At 38.2% G+C, this 21,929-nt stretch overlaps 1 protein-coding gene across 13 annotated transcripts in view; it reads left to right on the forward strand.

The window, feature by feature from the left end:
* Nucleotides 1-21,929, forward strand: part of TRPM3 (transient receptor potential cation channel subfamily M member 3) — an 877,808-nt gene that overhangs the window by 576,773 nt on the left and 279,106 nt on the right. For all 13 annotated transcript variants that reach the window (XM_063080764.1, XM_063080766.1, XM_063080768.1 and 10 more), the window contains exons 2-3: nucleotides 15,937-16,016; nucleotides 17,326-17,530. In XM_063080764.1, the coding sequence (XP_062936834.1) occupies nucleotides 15,937-16,016; nucleotides 17,326-17,530 (285 nt within the window). The remainder of the gene's footprint in view (nucleotides 1-15,936; nucleotides 16,017-17,325; nucleotides 17,531-21,929) is intronic.

Genomic DNA, 21,929 nt, shown 5'->3' on the forward strand with positions numbered 1-21,929 from the left:
AACAGAACATAAACTTAAAGTAGATACAAGGACTTCATCAAGTTAGACTTTCTCAGAAACTGAAAGAGCTTTGCACAGGTTGGTATTCAACAGGTATTTCTGAATGCACGAGTAAATTAATTTAAAAATAAGTGACTATAGCTCTGATTGCCCATTTTCAAATTCTCCATGTAATGACTAAAAGCAGAGCTCCAGGTAGCATCAACTTCAATGAAGTACAATTAGCAACTCCACAGGTAAGCCTCTGTTTACGGTTTCTTCTTAATGATTGTTTAAAGACTTCTGCATTAGAACTGTAAGCACAGGGAAGTATTTTCTCTACTTGGTTCTGCCCTGTGAGATATTAAATTTGTACAATTGTAGAAATGCATGCCCGCTTTCATAAAAATTCACCTTCAAATAATTAACATTGAGATCTGAAGCGAGATAAGAAACATACACATGTATGTCAGTGAGTCCCGTATTTGATCTACGCTCTTTATCGACTGTGGCCTCAAGTAGAGTCAGTATTTAACAGTAATGTATACATCAGTGTGCCACATGGCACTCAAAGAAAAAAATAAAAGGGAAAAAAAAATAGCTGACCAAACAACAAAAAAATATTATTCTGGGAGTCAGCTAGTACTGTAGTATATTATATGCCCTTACCAATAGTGACAGTTTTAACAAATGGTCACAAATAGTTTTCTAGTATATATAGCTTGCCTGATTCAGTAATTTCATGGGAATGTGTGTGTGTGTGTGTGTGTGTGTGTGTGTGTGTATGTATGTATGTTATGATTTTCCTTTTGTGTTTATATCATCAGCTAGAAACAATGTATCATTTACTAGGAAGAAGTTAGTTTTTTACTAAATATTGGAAAAGGGACCTAAAGTTTCTTGCAAATTTAGGATTTGGGGTTTAAATTGATAGACAGACTAGGATACTTAGTCTCTACTCTGTGATTTGCCAGTGATTGTTGACTTTGTAATTACCTTACCTTCACCATAGTATCACACTTATCCCTCATGTGCCAAACCGAAGTCTTAGAATAAATTACGTTATCAGATAAAACAAATATGTAGGAAACTTTCAGTTCCTTGGAAGAAGGTGCTACGGAAGTTTGTACTTATGAAAATTTACATTTGAAATATCAAGTTGCCCATGATCCATCCCCCCACACCCTCGACCCCAGGTCATGAATGGTATTTATTTCTAGCCTTTCAGAAAGTAGTGTTCAAATTAAAGACTAACTTATAATATGATATTTTTTACTCATATCCTTTTATTTAGAGCAGTTGAGAATCTGAAAGAAGGTTGATGTGACTGGAGGTTGTGTCAGTCTGGCATAGAAAGAGTTTGAAGAAGTGAGCTGAGCTGCGACCATGTGCCAGGCCTGTGAGACTGGTTAATGAATCTGGACTCTATTCTAGAAGAAGTTGGAAATCACTGAATGGTTTCTGGGTGAGAGAGATAGAATGCCATTAGCTGATTCATTACTCTGTATAAGACTATAATGATGAATATATGACATAATAACTTGGCACCCACAGAACTGTAGGACACAGTGAACCTTAATCTAAACTATGGATTTGAGTTAATAATAATGTATCAAGTCATAATAATGTATCAATTTCTCAATTGTAACAAATGTACCACACCAATTCAAGAGATTAAATAATAAAAGAAATTGTGGGTAGAGGTAGAGGGAGGAAGTATATCACAACTCTGTACTTTCTGTTCAATTTTTCTAAAACCTAAAACTGCTCTAAAAATAAAGTCTATTAATTAAAGGGGAATAAAAAGATCACTGATTACTGGATGAAGAATGGATTGGGGGAACCCATTAGGAAACTAGCACAGAATACTTTTTTAAATTATCGTAGCTTCTCTCAGAAGAATCTTGCTGTTAGGAATTCATCTTAGCATCAAATATTCAGAGATTGGAATGCTACATTAGAGAAAGGATGAGATGGTAGGAAAACAGAGAGGAGAAGAAAAAAATTATGTTGCCATCCAATGAAATACAAATGGAAGACTAAATCTACATTTTTGTGCTATCTGCTAAAATTCTTCATACCCACTTTGAATTTGTGTTCATTTCTATGTGCATCAAATTTAAACTAAAAGGTTTAGAGAGCTAATATGTGTATTAGTATCTTCTAGGACCTAAATTTTCCAAAGGGATTTTATATTAACATGCTAAGGCAAGAATAAATCAATAAATCAGTTTTGGTACTGAGAGTGTAAGGAAAGATATTGATAATATTTTGAAGGTAGGCTTAATAACTTTGAACAACATTCAAACTGTCACATTAAAACAATATAACTAGAGGCTGTATTTATGTGGATGGGTTTATTTTCCACCTAACAGTCTAGTTACTTGACAGAGAAAGATGACTATCAGACAGAAATACATTTATGGTGCATTAACTTAATACCTAATATTTTTTATTTCCAGAGAGTAACTGGAATAGCATTACATTTGTATTGCTGAACCTGTTTATAAGCTTCTTCTGATGATACAAATTGGATTGATGTGGGTTTTTTGTCCCTCCAGTTAAATAATTCTTGGTTGTTAGTTTTAAAAATACTTACAAATCATGGATAGTCTGGGCATTTCTGGCTTGATTATCATGATTTGATTTATTGTTTATTAGGGGATGAGGCAAGAGAACAGAAAGTTCTGGTCTTGAAAACTCAATGACAAAACTAGAAGTGTCAAGTTATTAACTAATTGTCATAATGGCTTAATATTTGAAGTCTTATTGCAACAGAATTAAGATTTTATCAACCAGGGGCATTTTTAAGAATGGTTGTAGTCTGGTGAGAATTCTTTCAGGGATTATTTATTAATTCAAATACGCTTATGTATTTTGGGCTCAGTAGACACAAAACCTTGTGCTCTGCTACATTTTTGTTTGCTTAGTTATTAAAAGAATAATGGTTCCATGAATTGGTAAAAATCAACATTTTAAAAAAATCTCTTATTTTCAAGAAGCCTCTACATCTACTTTGTACACATTAATGGGGACCAACACCAAAGCTATGAGGTTCTGATTCCAAAAATCCTGACTCTAGGAACTGGGGCTGACCTTGCAGATCACCAAGGTTAAGTCACTCCTCCAAGGTTATATGCCTATTGACAACAAGTCATGGCTAGGATGCATACCTTGAGACCCCTAATCAGTCATGCTTCCACCAGGCTCTGGACTGCTACTGTTTTAAATGAATAAAGAACATAGGGATTTCAGAAATAAAAATCCTACAGCCAAATTTATACCGGGATAAAGACTTTGGCCTTAGGACTGGAATCACCCAGTCATTAAAGTCAGTCAGTATCTCCACCCAGAACACTTTAAGGTATTTAGGACTGATGATAAAGAAAATAATAATAATAAAATTAAAATTATATATGAGGGGGGAGAAGGAGGGGGAGATAGAAAGAGCAAGAGAGACTGTGATTTACTTAGTAGTTAACCCTGATATACCAATTCTACTGCATATGCTATTGAGGCTGTTTATCCATTCTCACATCTGCTTTTCTCGGTATCTTCATTTTTCGAGGACAAAGGAGGTAAACAAAATTAAAATCAGCCTCTGAATCTATGACATTACTTGTCATATGAATTCCATGTTTCTACCCAACATGAAATGTTCCCATTTTATGACTCAGCACATTTCTTTGGCTTCTGACAAAATCAGAATGGTGCAGGCATGAGTTGTGAAAGCTAAACAGAATTAAGGACTTAAAGGGTGACATTACATTGCTCCAGCTCTGCATTTACTTGGCAGGAAACAAAGTTATATTTCCCACCATTACAGCCTCCATGAACATAGAAAACTCTCCTGGTCACTGAGTGTGCGTTGACATTATCACTGTGATACTGTTTTCTAACAACAAATAATTCATCATTTTAAAGTTCCTGGCTCTTGTGGAGGATGGTAAATCTCAATCTTACAGTATTTTTGGTCCTAATCTTTTCTTTCATTTCCTCTTTCTCTGGGTAAAGTATATCCTGTTACTTTTTTTTTTTTAAATGTACACCAGTTTCACAGAACCCGCACTACTGTAGTTACATCTTTTGGTCTACAAAGGCAGTAAATTCCCTAAGTGTATGTGTGTGGCTTTTAAGTTTTTAAGTTACCATGTGTGGAAATAGCCATCGTATTGAAACAAATGGCTGATCCTTGACCAACTCTTGGCTATTGTAAAGAGTGCTACGATGAACATTGGGAAACAGGTATACCTTCGACTTGATGATTTCCATTCCTCTGGGTATATTCCCAACAGTGGGATAGCTGGGTCGTATGGTAGATCTATCTGCAATTGTTTGAGGAACCTCCATACCATTTTCCATAGAGGCTGCACCATTTTGCAGTCCCACCAACAATGTATGAGAGTTCCTTTTTCTCCGCAACCTCGCCAGCATTTATCGTTCAGAGTCTTTTGGATTTTAGTCATCCTAACTGGGGTTAGATGGTATCTCAGTGTGGTTTTGATTTGCATTTCCCGGATGCTGAATGATGTTGAGCATTTTTTCATATGTCTGTTGGCCATTTGTATATCTTCCTTAGAGAAATGCCTACTTAACTCTTTTGCCCATTTTTTAATTGGGTTGCTTGCTTTTTTCTTGTAAAGTTGTTTGAGTTCCTTATATATTCTGGATATTAATCCTTTGTCAGATGTATATTTTGCAAATATTTTCTCCCACTCTGTTGGTTGTCTTTTAACTCTGTTAATTGTTTCTTTTGCTGTGCAGAAGCTTTTGAGTTTGATATAATCCCATTTGTTTATTTTTCCTTTGGTTGCCCGTGCTTTTGGGGTCGTATTCATGAAGACTGTGTCCAGTCCTATTTCCTGAAGTGTTTCTCATATGTTTTCTTTAAGAAGTTTTATTGTTTCAGGGTGTATATTTAAATCCTTAATCCATTTTGAGTTGATTTTAGTATATGGTGAGAGGTATGGATCTAGTTTCATTCTCCTGCATATGGATATCCAGTTATCCCAGCACCATTTGCTGAAGAGGCAGTCCCTTCCCCAGTGAATAGGCTTGGTGCCTTTGTCAAAGATCAGATGGCAGTAAGTGTGTGGGTTGATTTCTGGATTCTCTATTCTATTCCATTGATCATTGTGTCTGTTTTTATGCCAGTACCATACTGTTTTGGTTATTATAGCTTTGTAGTATAGCTTAAAGTCAGGTAGTGTTATGCCTCCTGCTTTATTTTTTTTGCTCAGCATTGCTTTGGCTATGTGTGGTCTTTTATTATTCCATATAAATGTCTGGATAGTTCTTTCCATTTCTGAGAAAAATGTCTTTGGAATTTTGATGGGGATTGCATTGAATTTGTATATCACTTTGGGTAATATGGACATTTTCACTATGTTGATTCTTCCAATCCCAGAGCATGGGATATCTTTCCATCTTCTTGTATCCTTTCTAATTTCTCTCAGCAGTGGTTTGTAGTTCTCATTATAGAGATTTTTCACATCCTTGGTTAACTCAATTCCTAAATATTTTATTTTTTTGGTGGCTATTGTAAATGGGCAGGCTTTCTTGATTTCTTGTTCTGCATGTTCACTATTGGAGAAAAGAAATGCTACTGATTTTTGTGTATTGATTTTGTATAATAGGATACTTTTTAAATAGAGGCCTACAACCTTCTTTCAGTTTTATATCATATTCTTTTAGACTTGATGAGGTGTGTATGTTTTTATTAAGATTGGAATGATTAAAATGCACTTATTCCATCACAAAAAAGAAATGCATCATTCACCATCCCTAAAATCAGTCACAGAGTATAGTGGATGCAGGACTGTCTGTACCCCAACAGAAGCACAAGGGCTTTGGGTCCATCAGACTAAGCTAATTATTGATATATACAGCTTAGCCTGGTGCTTACCCTCTGTGGGCTCCAGTTTATTTGAGTAATGAAATTTTATAGAATTATTATGAATTTTTATAGAGTTATTATAACTTTACAGAGTTATTATGAAGATTGAAAGAAATACTATATGCAGAACTGTAGAATTCATTATCAATATAATATACTATTGCCAAGCAATGATTAATTGCTTCATGATGAAGAAACAGACTTCCAAAGAAACACGGAAATATATTTTTAAATCATTTATAAAAATGCCTGTGTAGAATGACCATTCTGCATAAAAATTCTGAATATATTTAAGAATAATTTTCACAGCATGATCTACTTAGAAAAGAAATATATTTTTAAATCATTTATAAAAATGCCTGTGTAGAATGACCATTCTGCATAAAAATTCTGAATATATTTAAGAATAATTTTCACAGCATGATCTACTTAGAAAAGATGAGTTTAATTTATAATTGTAAAGCCTAGTATATTGAATCCTTTCCCAATCAGGTGATAAAAATATAATCCAACTGAACTTTGTGTTAAATTGTATATGATTTAGGTTTAGAGACTATAAAGTAAACTTTAGTACAAATGACTTCAGTCCACAAAGAGATTATTCCCCAAAGGTGAGTTGTAGGTATGAGGAATTGAAACTCCCCTGCAAACAATGTTAAAAATAGGAGACAGATGAAAGGAAGTGTCCTAGATGAGGCCACGAAACTCTAGCTATGCCATCGCAGACTAGAGTACTGTCTATTTGCAGGAGAAATCAGCAGTGGATGATCATACATCTTGAAGTGAAGATAAATGGTTATAACATTGCATGACTCTTCCCTTAACGGGAGCATGAGCAAAGAACCCAAGTGGGACAACAGGAGTCGTGGTGATTCACTCTGTCCGGCAGTGGCTAGCCAAGCCTCTCAGGGAACACAGTGTTTTATGCAGAATTTTGAAGAATGAAGAGGCATTTATCAAGTACAGAAGGAAGGACCTAGCATTCCAGGTGAAGGGACAACATATTCAAAGGTCAAGAAGTATGGAACAGCATGGTACATTAGGGGAGCCATCAATAGTTTGGCTTCCCAGAGCATAAAGTGTGCCAAGGTTTGTAGGGAAATTAAGAGATGTGAATAGATACTTCCAGAGCTAGATCCTAAAGGTTTTGAATGCTGAGCTAATCATGCTGGGGATGGGGAGTCACTGAAGGGTCTTGATTAGGGGATGATATAATCAATTATTTTATAAAGAACACACTGGTGGTAGTGTGCTGTGGAGGCAGGTGGCTTTATCATAGTCCTCTGACATTGTTTTACTCTATAGCTCAATGGCAACTCTGAATGTTCAAGAACACAGTACACTTATTTTCATGCATTAGAATAAAAATGAGGAGACTAAGGGGCATTTTAAAGGTTCTAGCCCTGTGTTTCCCAAACTTCAGTCACTTTTGTAACACTATCATGATTTTTCTCTTATCTATAAATCATTTTTACTCTAATTTATTAAATATTTTTGATAGACTCACTTTTTCACCACTCCAAAAAAGGAAAAATTATGTCCTCAAGTAATAGTATTTGTTAAATTGCAGATTAATATACTATGTATACATGCAGATTTGCATATTATATATTAATATAAACCCAACTATTAAAAGAAAAATGCTCATCTGGGTACCACTCTAAAATCCCCCTGTAGGCAACACTGGTCCATCTGATGCCATTATTTTGCAGGTGAAGAATTGATATGCAAGGAAATCAGATGTTTGCCCAAGTCCTCCGTGTGCCTACCATTGAGTTCTAGGTGCAGAGAAGACAGCAGTAACGAAACAAAACCACTGCCCTCAGGAACTTATCTTCTAGTGAAATACACAAACAAACAAACACACACATAGAGACATGGCACAATGCCAGGTAATGTGCAGGACCATGAGGAAAAGAGAAGGGAGTAAGTGAACAGAGAACGACATAGTGTACCTTTGGGTAGGACGGTCAAGAAAGATCTCTGAGCAGTGCAGATGCATTGAAGGAGTGAGTTTTGGGATATCTTAGGATAAAGCTGTCCAGGTAGAAGCAACAACATAAGCAAAGTCCCCTAAAGGAGAACTTGCCTGACATGACTGAGGAAGAGCAAAGACAGGTTAGTGGTTGTACCACAAAAGACTGAGTTTCACGCCCCCTTTCTTGAAAACCCATCGTACAGACCATTTTTTTTTTTTAATAACAGGAGTTGACCAGTACACACCAATTCCAACCCAACTCCTGTTTTATTGAAACAAAGCCATGCTCATTTGTTTATGTGTTGTCTATGGCTGCTTTTGCATTACAACAATAGAGTTTACTTTTACAACAAAGACTCTGTGGCCCACAAACAGCCTAAATCCATCTGGTCCTTTGCAGAAAATGTCTGCTGACTCCTATTCTATATTATGCTCTTTTGTTGTTGTCAAATGTGGACATCACAGGAAAAAAACAAGTTACGGATATCTTTTTAATAACGAAATACACATTTTCTGTGTCAAAATCTAGTTCCTACTGGTAGAAAATCTGATTTCACTTTTTAAAAACTGAGTTGTGTACCAATAAAAAACTCTTTAGTATATCCTGTGCAAATGTACTTTTTTTTTAATGATGAATTGGGGGAGTAAGCACTCTGCCTTTGCATAAAGATAGGAAGGAAGAATAACCACAGTTAGCCTGTGGTTCCCTTGTTAGTATTCAAATTGCATTCTCTCCAAACTACATCTGAAACAGGCTGGTAATATACCCTGTTGAGAGTTGCATTGTTGGGTGATGCACAAAATTTTTAAAAGATCCATATGGACAGTGTGGTCCAGAGCTACAAGTCTCTTTGGAGCTAATTACCTTCTTAAATCAAAGGGTCCTGAAGGTCATGTGTGATCTCATATGAAAACATTGTTGTGCTGACTTCACCTAGGGCTCCTTTTTTCTCTTCAGCAAAATGCCCAGGTTTCAAGTAACAATATTTTTGTCTTTGATGTAAAGTTCATGGAAGGCGTCTCATATTCTATTCCATATTGTATATTTGTTTCTCTTTAGAAAGGAAAAATAAGCAAAAACAAAAAATAAGTAACATGCAAGAATAGGGTAGAAAAATACATGGGTGGTATTTAAAACTCTCAGCATGTATGTGATGGAACTCAAGATTTAAAGTCATCCAGATGAAGAGTTGAGGTACCAGCTAGTGAAGAAGTTGAGGAAGCTGGATGTTTAAAATGTTTCTCACATTGGAAAGATGATCTGTGACCGTGTTTTTTAGTCTCACGCTCTGCAGCCTGCTAGTTCAGTGTGTCTCTCAGACATTCACCCGCCCACCGGCCCACTCCCCTCCTATCTCTCCTCCCATCTCTTCTCTCTCTCTCTCTTTCCAAAAAACTCACTCTGCACATTACGAAACTCTTTCCAAACATTCCCCACTGACCCCTTTCTTTTTTCACTGATTTCTCCTTCCTAAGTCACCTCCTGAGCTACTTTTTCTCATAAATCGCCTCTTATCATAAGGTAGAGCTTGACAGTTGCAAAAAAAATGTTTTTCTGACTATATAAAATATAGTTTTCTGACTACAAATAAATGGTTACAGGAGAAAACTTTGAAAAATATGGGAAAGCAAAAGGAATAAAATAAAAATCAGCACGGTTACTACCTTAGACTGTTTTCTACTTATCATCTCTGTATCTATTTAAAATTTGCAATTTTTCTGCACTTCATGTTTTATGGTCTGCTTTTTCCACATAACTACAAGAAAATATATATTTCTCTTTGTCACTAAGTAGTCTTCTGACACCTGATTATGATCACCAAATGGCATGAGCCATTGCTTATTCAATTAGTCTCCTACTGGTGGACATTTAGTTTGTTTCCAATTTTTCTATATTATATGTAATGCTGCAGTGAACATCTTTTATGTGCTTACATCTCTGATGATTACCTTAGAATCAATGCTTAGGAGTGTTACAGCTGCACAGAATGATGGGTATGTGTGTTATTAAGGCCATCACCACATATTATTCTGTAGCCATCTCTTGAAGATAGGCAAAACAACTTTCTCCATTGCGTTTAATGCTAAAGCTCAGTCTGATGTTTCATTTGGGTCTTGCTTATTGTTATGGTGACTCAGTTGATAGTCACTAGGTACTTTACTGTCCTTTGTCTCTGAGGAAACCTAGGTAAGGGAGAGACCAGAAAATGTGGTAGTATGAAGGAGATCAATCCTGAAAATATCAGAGGCAGGAAGATGACTTAAGGACGTAATCCAAGTTTGAAATAAATCATTCAGTTCCCACTATTACTCTTATTGAGTTTCCACATGACACAATAATAGGCACTTTGACAGAGATTGTGGAAAAAAGGAAATCAAAGCCTCACAAGCTTAAAGTCCATGAGACTTAGTAGAAGAATGCCATCACTCAGCTCTAACTCTGTCCAGAAGAGATAAGGTCTTTGGCGATGAAGTGCTCATATATTTACTTTTTACTTAAAAAGCATTTTTGCCTTGTTGAAATTTGAACTCTTTTCTCCCCCAGTTTGTTCACTCATCTCATTAAGAGCTACTATTATCTAAAAAATTCACTCTTGAATGATGTTTGAAAGAGCCCTTTCTATGTGACTGAATACAAGCCAGAATCTCTTAGTTGGCCACCCCAGATAAACATATCAGTGTCACTACTTTCGATCGGCATCCATGTGCTGTAACAGTCACAGCTCATCTTTTTGAAACAAGGAAACAGGGAGTGTAGGTTTCTAATCATACATTTGCAATTGTCAGGGAGAGTCAGCAGGATGAGAAGTAAGATCAGGCAAGTTTTATTATTGACATTCGAGAGATTGTGGAAGGTCCCTAGCAAACTCTAACTTTATTCTACTTGAGCTCATGTCCAGGGGCCAAAATATTCTTTTGAAACCCTCAGAGTTTGTCGCAGTTCCTCTTTTAAAAAGTGCTATCATTCCATTCTTTGGGGAAGGTGGAACAATGCTGCTTGTGTGCTTAAACTACTCGGGGCATTAATATACTGTTTCTTTGGAAGGATTTGCTTTCCAAAGTTGAACTTTCAGAACTCAGAACACCTTATCGCACTTCCACAAGCCTTCTCTCTGAAAATGGAAAAAGAAAAAGGGGGTGGGGGAAGAGAGCCTGTTAGGACTTGTGCCAGTTAAATCCGATCTCTCCAGGGATTTGTTTTTCTTCTGGCGTCAGATTAGATGTTCAAATCAAGCAGTGTTTGAGGGCTATGAGGGAATGTCCATGGGATTCTTAGTGAGACTAATCCCAAAGTGGCACATTCCAAGGGGCTAATCTGCCCAAGTTCATTGCTTACTTGAAGCGTCTCTTGGGGGAAGAGCCCGGGCAAGTGACTTTTTTTCCAGTGGGCGGTCATAAGAGCATTATTAACGGGATGACCAGCCCCAGCCACAGCAAAATGAAAGCAACGGGAGCTGCTCGGGGGACTGCCTTTGCCTCCACCCAGAGTCAATGCTCAGGTAAAACGATTTCAGCTCACTTTTCTCTCATTCAACTTCTCATTGTTGGATTTGGGGACCTAGAAGAAGACCAAAGGGACACCCAGGGAGGTGTTGAGGGAAAGCAAAAGGCAAAAAATGAACCTATGCATTTGGGTCTTTGGTGTTTTGATCTGATGAAAACAGAGTGTACAATTGAAATAGGAGAGTGTGACAATGACAAGTGTGCTGAAACTTTCCTTGTAATTTGTTCCTGTAAAGTTAGCAGACTCTTTTTTCTACTCTTGCCATTAGTCTGGGTTCTTGTCCTGCTGTAAGTTGTCTTGTTAAGAGTGAATTGGGATACCACTTGCCACGGCTTTTAGGAGAAGGATTTAATGCACACTCCGTTGTGTGCGCCTCTGAACTGTCCCTGCCTGCAGAAATTCTTGATTCTGTAGCTAGCGGGAAGTGTACAGCAGGAAGATTCAGAGTAGTTTGGGGACGAAAGTTTGTAGCAGAGTCTTTGTGAAAAAGAGTTGAAACCTGCTTAAACAAAATGACTTGATTTTTTTTTCTTTTTAAGTCAATATATGCAGCTTTTTTGTTTATTTTCTTGATGCTTTATTGATTATACATTTAACTTTCAAAATTAATGCTTACTTTACTCTTAGAGAGTAATCATTATACTTTGTTCAAAATGTGAATGTCCTCATTTTTGTTTTGAATCAGATGTCCTTTAATTATTAGCCTTTGAAAAACTGTTTCCTATTACACATCACACATGACTGATAATGCAGAAAGACAAGGAAAAAAATAGCCCTTCACAAACTCAGTTGTGGTTATGTGACCATTCTACCTTTAGAAAAGAATGTACAGAAGTGATTTTCTGAGGGCTGGTAGAAGCCATCTTTTTCTAAGAGTGCATGAGACTTCCAAAGCATATTTAAAAAGAAAACGTTTTAGGACACACTGTTAAAGTTTTGCTTTAGAAGAGAATTAAAGGGCCGGTTAGAAACATGGCATGTCGAAACTATTTTATGTTTTCTAATAACAAGGATAACTATTCTGAGCTAACTTAGTTGGATGCTGCAACAAAGTAAAATGCTTCATGCGAGTAATTCAAAGCCTTTGAACAAAAGAAAAGGGAATAAGTTTAGGCAACAAGTTAAACCATGATTATACATCAAATATGCCCTCTCCAAGAAAATAATTTTAAAAATCTGTCCACAACTAAAGATCTGAATGAAAGTACAATAGAGCTGAGCCCACAATACAGCATAGTAAATTGTGCATGGTATTTTGTAGGATTCCTAATTTATGGGTTGTACATGCATTCTTTCTATTATGTATTATACTTTCCTTCTCAAAAAAAAAAAAAGAGAGAAAGAATCCAATTCAATTATGAATGATGGAAAAAAAATTTTACTTATATTTCTCCTTAGTTTTCTTCTCAATTGTATGTGCCTTTGTGAGAAAAATGATTAATCCACTAATAAGAAATTGAAACTGATCCTCAATCCTTTTACTAACAATGAGATAGCTTTTCACCTTTGGGGAGCTAATTAAGTTGCTAAACTGCACGCAAGTCAAATGATTTTGTACTTGAAGACTAACAAACAAGTTGACAGTCCATATGCAGTAGTTCTTACCATGGACCAATTGACTAAAACTGCCAGGGCCTCCCAAGTTGAAACTGGGATCCATGAGCCAGAGAATAAGTGAAGGTGTCCTTGAAAAGTCTAATCCTTTTGTCACGGTCCCCCTGATTTTAACGTTAGGTGTCCTGTTGTGATTACATTTCTTTGCTGCGGTCATTGTAATGGCTCTACTTCTTTCTCATATTCTAATGTCTTCCTGATGTCCCTCTGCCATCCTTTACCCCAAGGAGAGAGGAGGAAAAGATGACAAAGTGTTCATTCCTCCACATAGGATCACTGGAAGGGGGAAATGAGAAGGTGAAAGATGCAAGTAGGAACCGGTTGTAAGACATGTCTCTCGAAGTCCAACTCTGTCCAAATACCAAGGGACTCCCAGACATGCTCAGATGGCACTGCCCACTGCAAGGGTATTTAATAGCAATAATATCTAATGTGGAGAGGCGGTTTAGCAGAGCAGGTAAGAGTGTGAACTCTACAGTCAAACCGTTCAAGTTCAAACCCTGGCTTTAAAACTTACCTGCTGCATCTCTCCCCCTCAACTTCCTCATGGGTGAACTGGATATAATGGTAGAACTTCCTTCACAGAGTTCTTTTGAGGACCCACAGAGATAATACAAATATGGCACAATGCCAAGCCCATAATAAGCCCTTAATAAATGTCAGCCATTGTTATTATCTATTGAGTTCCTACTACGTGCCAGGTGCTTTATCTGAATTGTCTGGTTTAATTATCACAATAACTTGCCAAAGTAGCAATGATTATCCATATGTTGTACACGAGGCTCAGAGAACTTAGATAACTTTTCTATCTACCTTGTTAGTGGCCCACCAGGCCTTCTGAGTGCCTGTCATCCCCAAAACAAAGAGAGATTCAATCTAGATCCGATCTGCTTCAGCAATTTAATAGTACCCTCATCTGAACCTACAATGGAACTTTTAGCATCGGAATCAACCCAGGCCGCGTCCCTCTTCTTGGAGTGAAATCATGACACCCAAAAGTAATGATAACAACCCTGTGTGTCAGGTATTACTGTTGTGCCCATTTTATAGATGAGGAAAACTGAGGGTCAAAGAAATCATGTGACCTACTCCACACTGCAGGGTCCCACTCACACCACTTTTTCCCACTCCAAACCTCATGCTCTGCCCATGATACTGCTCTTCCCACTTTCTGTCAGAGAGTTGATCAGCAGGCCCTGAAATTCCTAGATGCCCCCCCAAAAGATCCTCCTGAATGCTGGCCAAAGTGTGCCATGAGGAGAAAAGGAAAGCACCCTCTCCCTTCTCTGCTCTCTGAGGTGGGTATAAGGAGAGCTGGTTTCAAATGTCCAGTGAGGAACATTTTACCCTCTTTCTGCCAAGAGATGTTATCAGTGAAAGTACTCAGTGTCTAGGGGAAATCATGGCCTATGAATAGTTTAACTTACAGGCTTTTTACAAAGATAAAATCAGTCTTTATCTTTATCTTTCTGTGCTGCTAAGCTCATTTCTGTTGCAAAGATATAGCCACTAGCTTTTCCTGCATGCTTGAGAAGAAAAACCTTTGAGAATAGACATTGGGACTCGTTTCATGTCCAGCTGACAAACAGAACTGCAAATGTGTCCTTTGTGGTACGAAGGTGCAGAGGCCCACCTGGATCAGAGTCTCTGAGGCAGTGTGGGTGAGAATGAATGATCACCCAGAAATCATGCAACCAACTGTGACCGTGACTGAAACAGGATGCAGCTCCTTTGTGCCCCTCAGTCCTCCCCCATGGTGCTACTTATAAAATGTGCACTGTCATGAGTATCAGACAATAACTGCCTTCAGTGCCACATGCTTGCGTAGACCCCCATTGTGAGGGAGAGGGCAGGCGCAAGATTGAGGGGCTGAGAGCAAACCAGAACTGAGCCCGGCTTATGCAGACATTGGAGTCGTTGCAGAGTCCAGACCAATTACAACCAACAAATGGGGGCTCGGAGCAGTTAACACCCGACATTGAGGCATGTCAATAAACAGCTCAGTCGTGCATTAGCCACGTATATTTTAAGAATACGAATTTAGTGCTGATGCTGGTTTAGAAAGAAGATGATGCCACATAGAAATAACAGTACAGGTTGCTGTAGCAACTTCTGTCTTAAATACTTAGAGAAGGGATCTTTGGAGCAGCTTCTTGGATTTCATGGGAGACTCCTTTACTATTTCAAATGCTGATAAGAAAAGGGTGCGGAAATGTAGGATGGACACGCTGCTTTGGAACAAAGATCGCACAGTTTGCCGGAACTTCCTTTGTCCAACTGGGAACCCGATCTTGGTGGCAGGACTTCTGAGTGGACAGTCCCAACAAAGTCCATCCTAAGAAGCTGTACTTGCTGTGCTTAAAGGCATGTGGGATGAGAAACCTGTGCAATGTTGGACTATGATGAAGACATTTATCTTTCTCATGTGTTCATTTCTATTTTCTCCCCCTCTTTACTTAAGCACTGCTAATTTTGGTCTTAGGAAAAGTGTAGTGATGTATTAGGGCTTTTGAGTTATGCAGTTCCCCTGCCATTTTTCTTTTCTTCTGCAAGAAAAATCCAATGGAAGTGTCAGCCATGAAAACCTCATGCAGCACTTATTTAGATGTATTTCTTCCCGCTACTGAACACTTGTTTTCTGTAAGGCTTCAAACCTACTGTTCTATCCCTCCAAATTCATTTTCTCTGCAAATAGCATTGTCTTTCTATCCTTCAAAAATCAGTATGATTTGTATATGGTTTCATCTTTTTTTATTATGGTCATTTCCTTTAACTCTTAGTATTATAATGTTAAATAACCTAATCCGCAGGTTCTGGGAGCAATTGATTTTTGTTATATGCAGTGTTTATGGGTGAAATAACCACAATTTCAATAATATACTAGTCTATCATGTGATTATAAAATTTTGCTTTCTAATCAAAACTATTTAAAAGTTATGTTTACCTTTCCTCTTTTTTTTTCAGGCTCAGAAGTCCTGGATAGAAAGAGCATTTTATAAAAGAGAATGTGTTCACATCATACCCAGCACCAAAGACCCCCATAGGTAATCTTGCTGTCTCTGATGTATTGAGAACGTGAAATAATAATTATAGGAACAAACTACAAGAGTAATCACTACCCTCTGCAAGGCAACCACTGTTGAATTAAAGACTTTTTTTATTGTTGCTGGACATCTCTGATGCAATCTTATATATGCACGCTACATAATATGCCATGCCTACAGTTAATTCTTAGTCTGAGGGCCTATGTAGAATAGCATATATACCGTTACAGAAGAAATTAATCACTGTATACAACAGCGGGTTATATTTTTTTGTTATGTTTACTGGTTTTCCCTTCTAAGCATCTCATTTGAATGTTTAGTTTGTACCAACATGCTCTCCTATAATTAAAAAAAATAACTTTTAAACAAAAGTCTCCTATCAGATTAGTAATTAGACTGCAGACCTTCAGATTCCTGTTCAAGCTCATTTTCACTACCCAGCTAACCTTCCTGAAGTTCAACAATATGTCAGGTGGGAAGCATTTGGGATAAAGTATCACATATATGTCTGGAAGTGCCTTTATGAACAGGCAATTTAATGAAGGAGTTTAAAATATAGGCTACCAAGTCATAGAAACCAACTGTATAACCTTGGGGAAATTACCTAAAAACTACAATATTTCACATATAAAATGGATGCTAAATGCTGGTGTTTAATAAACGGTAGCTATCTATCATAGCTACTATTACTAATAGTTGCAACAATGGTGGTAGTAATGTATGAAGGACACTACCATGATAGAAGAAGAGAATCCTAAGTTTTCAAATATTTCCTGAACTTTTCTTTCATTGTTTCTTCAAGAACACTTAAGTCTGCAGATTTTTATTGTCAGCATTCAATATTTGACAGCAAATGTCAATTGGGAAGAGACAAGTTAGATTGTGACTCACATGTAAGTGAGATTCCTAACTTAAATGTGCATGTTAAAATTCTTCCCTTGGAGCTCATCAGTGTCCCTTGTGCAAGATTTGATAGACAGGAGGACTGAGAAGTAGAAAAATCTAGAGAACTTTTGTTTGCAGATGTCCAGTTGTGAACAATACGTCAGGTGTGAAAGGGGTGGATGGAGAGGAAAGGAGGCTTATGCAGCTAATGGAAAATGGGGAGGAGGGAGGAAAGAAAAGAAGGTGTGTATGTCACGTAAAGTCCAACCTCACCATTTGCCTGATACAGCCACGTGATGGGACTCCACCTGAGAAGGGACTCAGTGGGTTGACAGGGATTGCAGATTTCTCCAGCAGATTGTCTTAAGTGTGTGTTCCAAATAGTGGCTTATACAGGGGCTCACTCGAACTTCTTATATTCTAGGTGTTGCTGTGGGCGTCTAATAGGCCAACATGTTGGCCTCACTCCCAGTATCTCTGTGCTTCAGAACGAGAAAAACGAAAGTCGCCTCTCTCGGAATGACATCCAGTCTGAGAAATGGTCCATCAGCAAGCACACTCAGCTCAGCCCGACGGATGCTTTCGGGACCATTGAGTTCCAAGGAGGTGGCCATTCCAACAAAGCCATGGTAATCAGAAAACCATTCAGTCACTTCCAAATGTCACTGCAAAGCAGTGGTTACAAGCCTGAGATTTAGTCATTGGGCCTAATCTCACCTCCGCCACTTCCTGGTGGAGTGACCTTGCCCTTGTGTGTCTCGGCTCTTCCTCTATAAGATGGGGAAGAGATAGCCTTCCTCCTGGGAATTTTTAAGTAATTGGTATGAGGTCAGACACAGTAACTATTATTAGTAATAATAAAAGAAATAGCTTTCTGTAGTTATCCACTGTTTATGATGTTATGTTCCATTAGGACATGTTTTTCCAACCCTTTTTTTCCTTTAGTGAAAAATGTTACCTGTAGGTTTGTTTTTTTCTTTTGGTATCCAGCATTTGAAATAATCATCCCAGCATATTCACTTCCCTGTTCTAACAGAACTCTTGCCATCAAATTTAGTGCTTTTTCTCCAAGCAGCTGTGTTCAGTAATGTTCTCAATAGAAGGATTCCATAGGAAAAGGATTAAAAAAAATTTTTTTTGGAAAGGGAGCTTTAGGAAGTATACAAATTTTACTTCTAAAAGTTGTCACTTCTAATTTCAGCTTTCATTGTAGACCGCTCCCTACTTGGCTGACAGATTTTACTAGGAGAAAAGTGTAGCATGTGTTTTGGAAATTCTAGAAATGCTGTCTTCTAAAAATCTTACTTCTATCTGTTGAGAGAGAGAGAGAGTTAGCTGTGAGTGCAACGATTGGGAGTGCTATTCTTAGGCATGCCATGGAGTTTTCCAAGCAGGGGAGGAAATTTTTCTAAGAGATGCATACTGCAAAATACAAGGGGAGTCACCTCACACGAGTGAGTCTAAAAATGTTCTATAAAGCCGTCTCTCTCTTCTTTTTTCTTTCGTCTCCCCTCCCTTCTTTCTTCCCTTTCCCTGTCCCCCTACTGCCACAATTCCTTTATCAAGAGTGGCTGGCTGAGCTATTCTCACAGTTCTTCCCTAAGAAAATTAATTTTGAGCTAAATACTAAATCAAAACCAATTTTGAGCTATATATTAGAAAGAAAGGGATGCTATTTGCAACCTCCAGCAAAGCTTAGGAAAACAAAGAATGGGTTAGTTAGTCTTGGCCTTTACAGAACTAAGGGAAATAGAGATTTGTCAACTACCTCACCCACTGAAGGGAAGTATTTGCCTGCACAAGATCATTGTGTCCCCAACTCAGTACAGTCCCCATTCACAATATGGGATTGAACCATGTACAATGTAGATTCTCTGAAACCATGCATTAAAAGTCATGCAAGTTCTCCCTTTAAGAAACGTGCCACAAATGAGGAAATAGCTTACTGGGCAATAATCACTATAGCGTGGTACACCAGTGCCTTCACAGGGGCTCATACGGTGCCTGCAAGCACCGTGTTGTAAGTGCCACAGGCATATGGTGAGCACCAGGTCATCATTTCCATTCTAAACATTCCGTTGAATATGCTTGTAAGAGCATCCCTCCAAAGCTATCACCGTGGGGACTCTAATTACCACGATGCTGCCACTGTCCAAACGTGCATATGATATGTCTTTTGAGGACTGATTTCAGACAGTTTATAGATCACAAGAGAAAAACAGTCTACATTTTCATCAAAGGGTAGTTTTGATGGAAAATTAATCTCAAGTATCTGAAATTCAAAACACTTCAAGCTTAGTCACAAATAACTTCTGCCAGTTTTTACAAGTCCAGTCTGATGTCTGAAGATAAAGTTTTCCAGCATTAAAAATATCTAAAAGAATGAGTATTAGCTTAGTGGTGAAGAATGTGGATTCTGGATGCAGACAGTCCAAGTGTAACCCAGAACTAGAATGTAAATGCTGTGTGGAGTGAAGAAAGTTCTTTAAATTTTCTGGGTCTCAGTAATTTATTCTGTTGTATAGATCATTGGTACTAGTATCATAAACATTAAATGAGATGACATATGTAAAACATATTTAACACAGTGCCTGGCACATAATAGATATAAAATTAATTTAGCTGCTATTTTTATTATTACTATCATTATTATTTGCTTCAGGCTTGGAAAAACATTGTGGAAGCATTTTGACTAATACTTTAAAGGACATTCATATGGATGTATATGTCTCGGTATATTATTTTAGAAAATCAAATCACACTTTTCAATTAGCACTTTTAAATAATTCCAGAAATTCTGGCTCCTTAGCCTAGTGGCTGACCACAGAATCTGAAGCCACATTGCATTTTATTTATAACCTGGCTCTGTCAATTACAGGTAGTGACATTGACCGGTTTACTAAGCTTCCCAGTGCCTCCGTTTCCTCATCTGTTAAATGGGGATAGTGTTTCCTACTTCATAGGGCCATCTCCAGGATTAAGTGAGTCAATATATGGCAAGTGCTTAGAACAGTGCCTGTGTCAAAGCTAAATAAAGTGTTAGCTATTGTTATTACTCCTTCAAATAGTTTAAATTTACTCCCTATATAGCTAAGAGAGAGGCTTTGTGATCAATTAAAATAAGATGCATGATTTTGAAGTCAGACAGAACTGGATTCAAGCCCTCACTTTTGCACTAACTAGCAAGTCTTAGTTGAATCATTCAACTTAGCTGAGCCTCAAGTTTTCTTATATATAATGGCATGGTTGCTTTATTTGTTTATGAGAATTAGAGAGAAGATAAAAAGCACCTGGTATACAGCTGGTGCTCATGTATTTATGAAAACAATAAACTACTTATGAAAATAACAGTGATGATGGAGCTGTAAAGCAGCTTCCTTTACTTCCTGGGAGTCCAAAGATATGTTAGAAGATTTCCACAGGAGTACCGGGCTGCATAAGTGGGCAATCTGCTCTCTGTTCCCTTGAACAACTGCATTAGTGACCATCACTAGCAGGAGGCTGGTGCTCTGAACACCAGCCCATCACTGACTGGAGGTATGTGGATTGTAAATCACCACATCACATGCTTCAACGTCCACATTCAGCCAATCCCTTACTTCCATGCATTCCAGCAAAACAGAAAGTGACATGCTTTACCTGGCATCCTCTCTATTTTGTGCACACCTAGCTGCTGTGTGTGTGTCTTGATGGACAAAGCCAAGATCCTTTCTCATTATATAATTTTCCTCCTCCTGAGCTTTTTCTCCCTCTTGAAAATTTCTAGTGAATCTGAGAGACTGTAAGAACCCTGCAGACCAGAACTCCAAATGAGTTTACTATAATGTGTGCCCATCAAAGTATTAAGCAAAATAGTTTTGCAGTTGCCTTCAGGATCTATAATAAATAACAATGATAATCATAATAATACTAGCAACTATAATTTATTGAGCATCTACTATGTCCCTGGTACTATGCCGAGTACTTACCTATGTTATCTTATTTTATGTTTATGATAGTAGTACTTTTTATTCCTATTGAGAGAATCACATACTGAGGCCCAGAAAAGTTAAGTCTTTTGTCCCATGTCACACACAAGTATATGCTGTATGTATATTACGATATTTAACGGTGGAAGGAAAGACTGTAAGAGGCAGATAGATCTTTCACTCTGCTGCAGAAAAGTGGATGCGTATGGACACTAAACTTTGACAGCCTTTCTCAGGTCCCCCATGGCTCTGTTGACTGCAAAGCTGTCTGTTAGTGATCAGGCTAAACAAAGTCAACTACATAATTTGGGGAGCCCAGTGCAAAATGAAAATGTAGGGCCTCAGGAAGAACAGGGTAATCAATGCCCCCTTCGACAGCTGGCAGCCCTGCCTCTCAGTGGATCACCACCTCTACACTGGGATGCAGTCGGTATCCAAGGTGGGTGAACTTCCCACCAAGTTGTCCATGAAACACACCATGGTGCTGCCTGCCCAAGACAGAAAGCACTGTTTCCTCTTCCTCGCCCTGAAATGTGGCAGGGCACATGCCCAACCCTGACCCACACATCCTTGGGAGGCAGCGAGGAAGTGGGACCAGGGACCGCGTGTGAGCCAAGGCTCCTAGCCCTCTGCACAAGTCCCCGTCCCATCAGATTTCACTTACCAAACACACATTCAAGGATAAAATTAAGAATTTCAAGACAGCAAGTGAGCGGCAATGGACCCCAAGTACTGCCCCCTGAGCAGTGTGACTACATTGGTCACATGCCCATGAAGCCAGCTCAGAAGTTGGGTCTCTGAGTTTAGGGCCACCCTAGATGGTCTCAGAGCAGTCACCAAGAAAGGGGAACCTTTCTTTCTTTCTGAGTCTAATCCACCAAATGAGGAGCAACTTTCCTTTGTACTACAACCGAATATTTAGCAAGTGGAAGTCCCGGCTATTCATCCAGACACAAATGAGCATCTTTTTCCACTTTGAAAACTTGCCCTTGAATTGCTCTGATTCTTCTGTCTAGACAAAGAGGTGGAGCTGTCCACAGTGCAGAGGTCTCATTTTATC

Source organism: Cynocephalus volans, chromosome 16, assembly GCF_027409185.1.
Source record: "Cynocephalus volans isolate mCynVol1 chromosome 16, mCynVol1.pri, whole genome shotgun sequence".
Taxonomy (NCBI): Eukaryota; Metazoa; Chordata; class Mammalia; order Dermoptera; family Cynocephalidae; genus Cynocephalus; species Cynocephalus volans.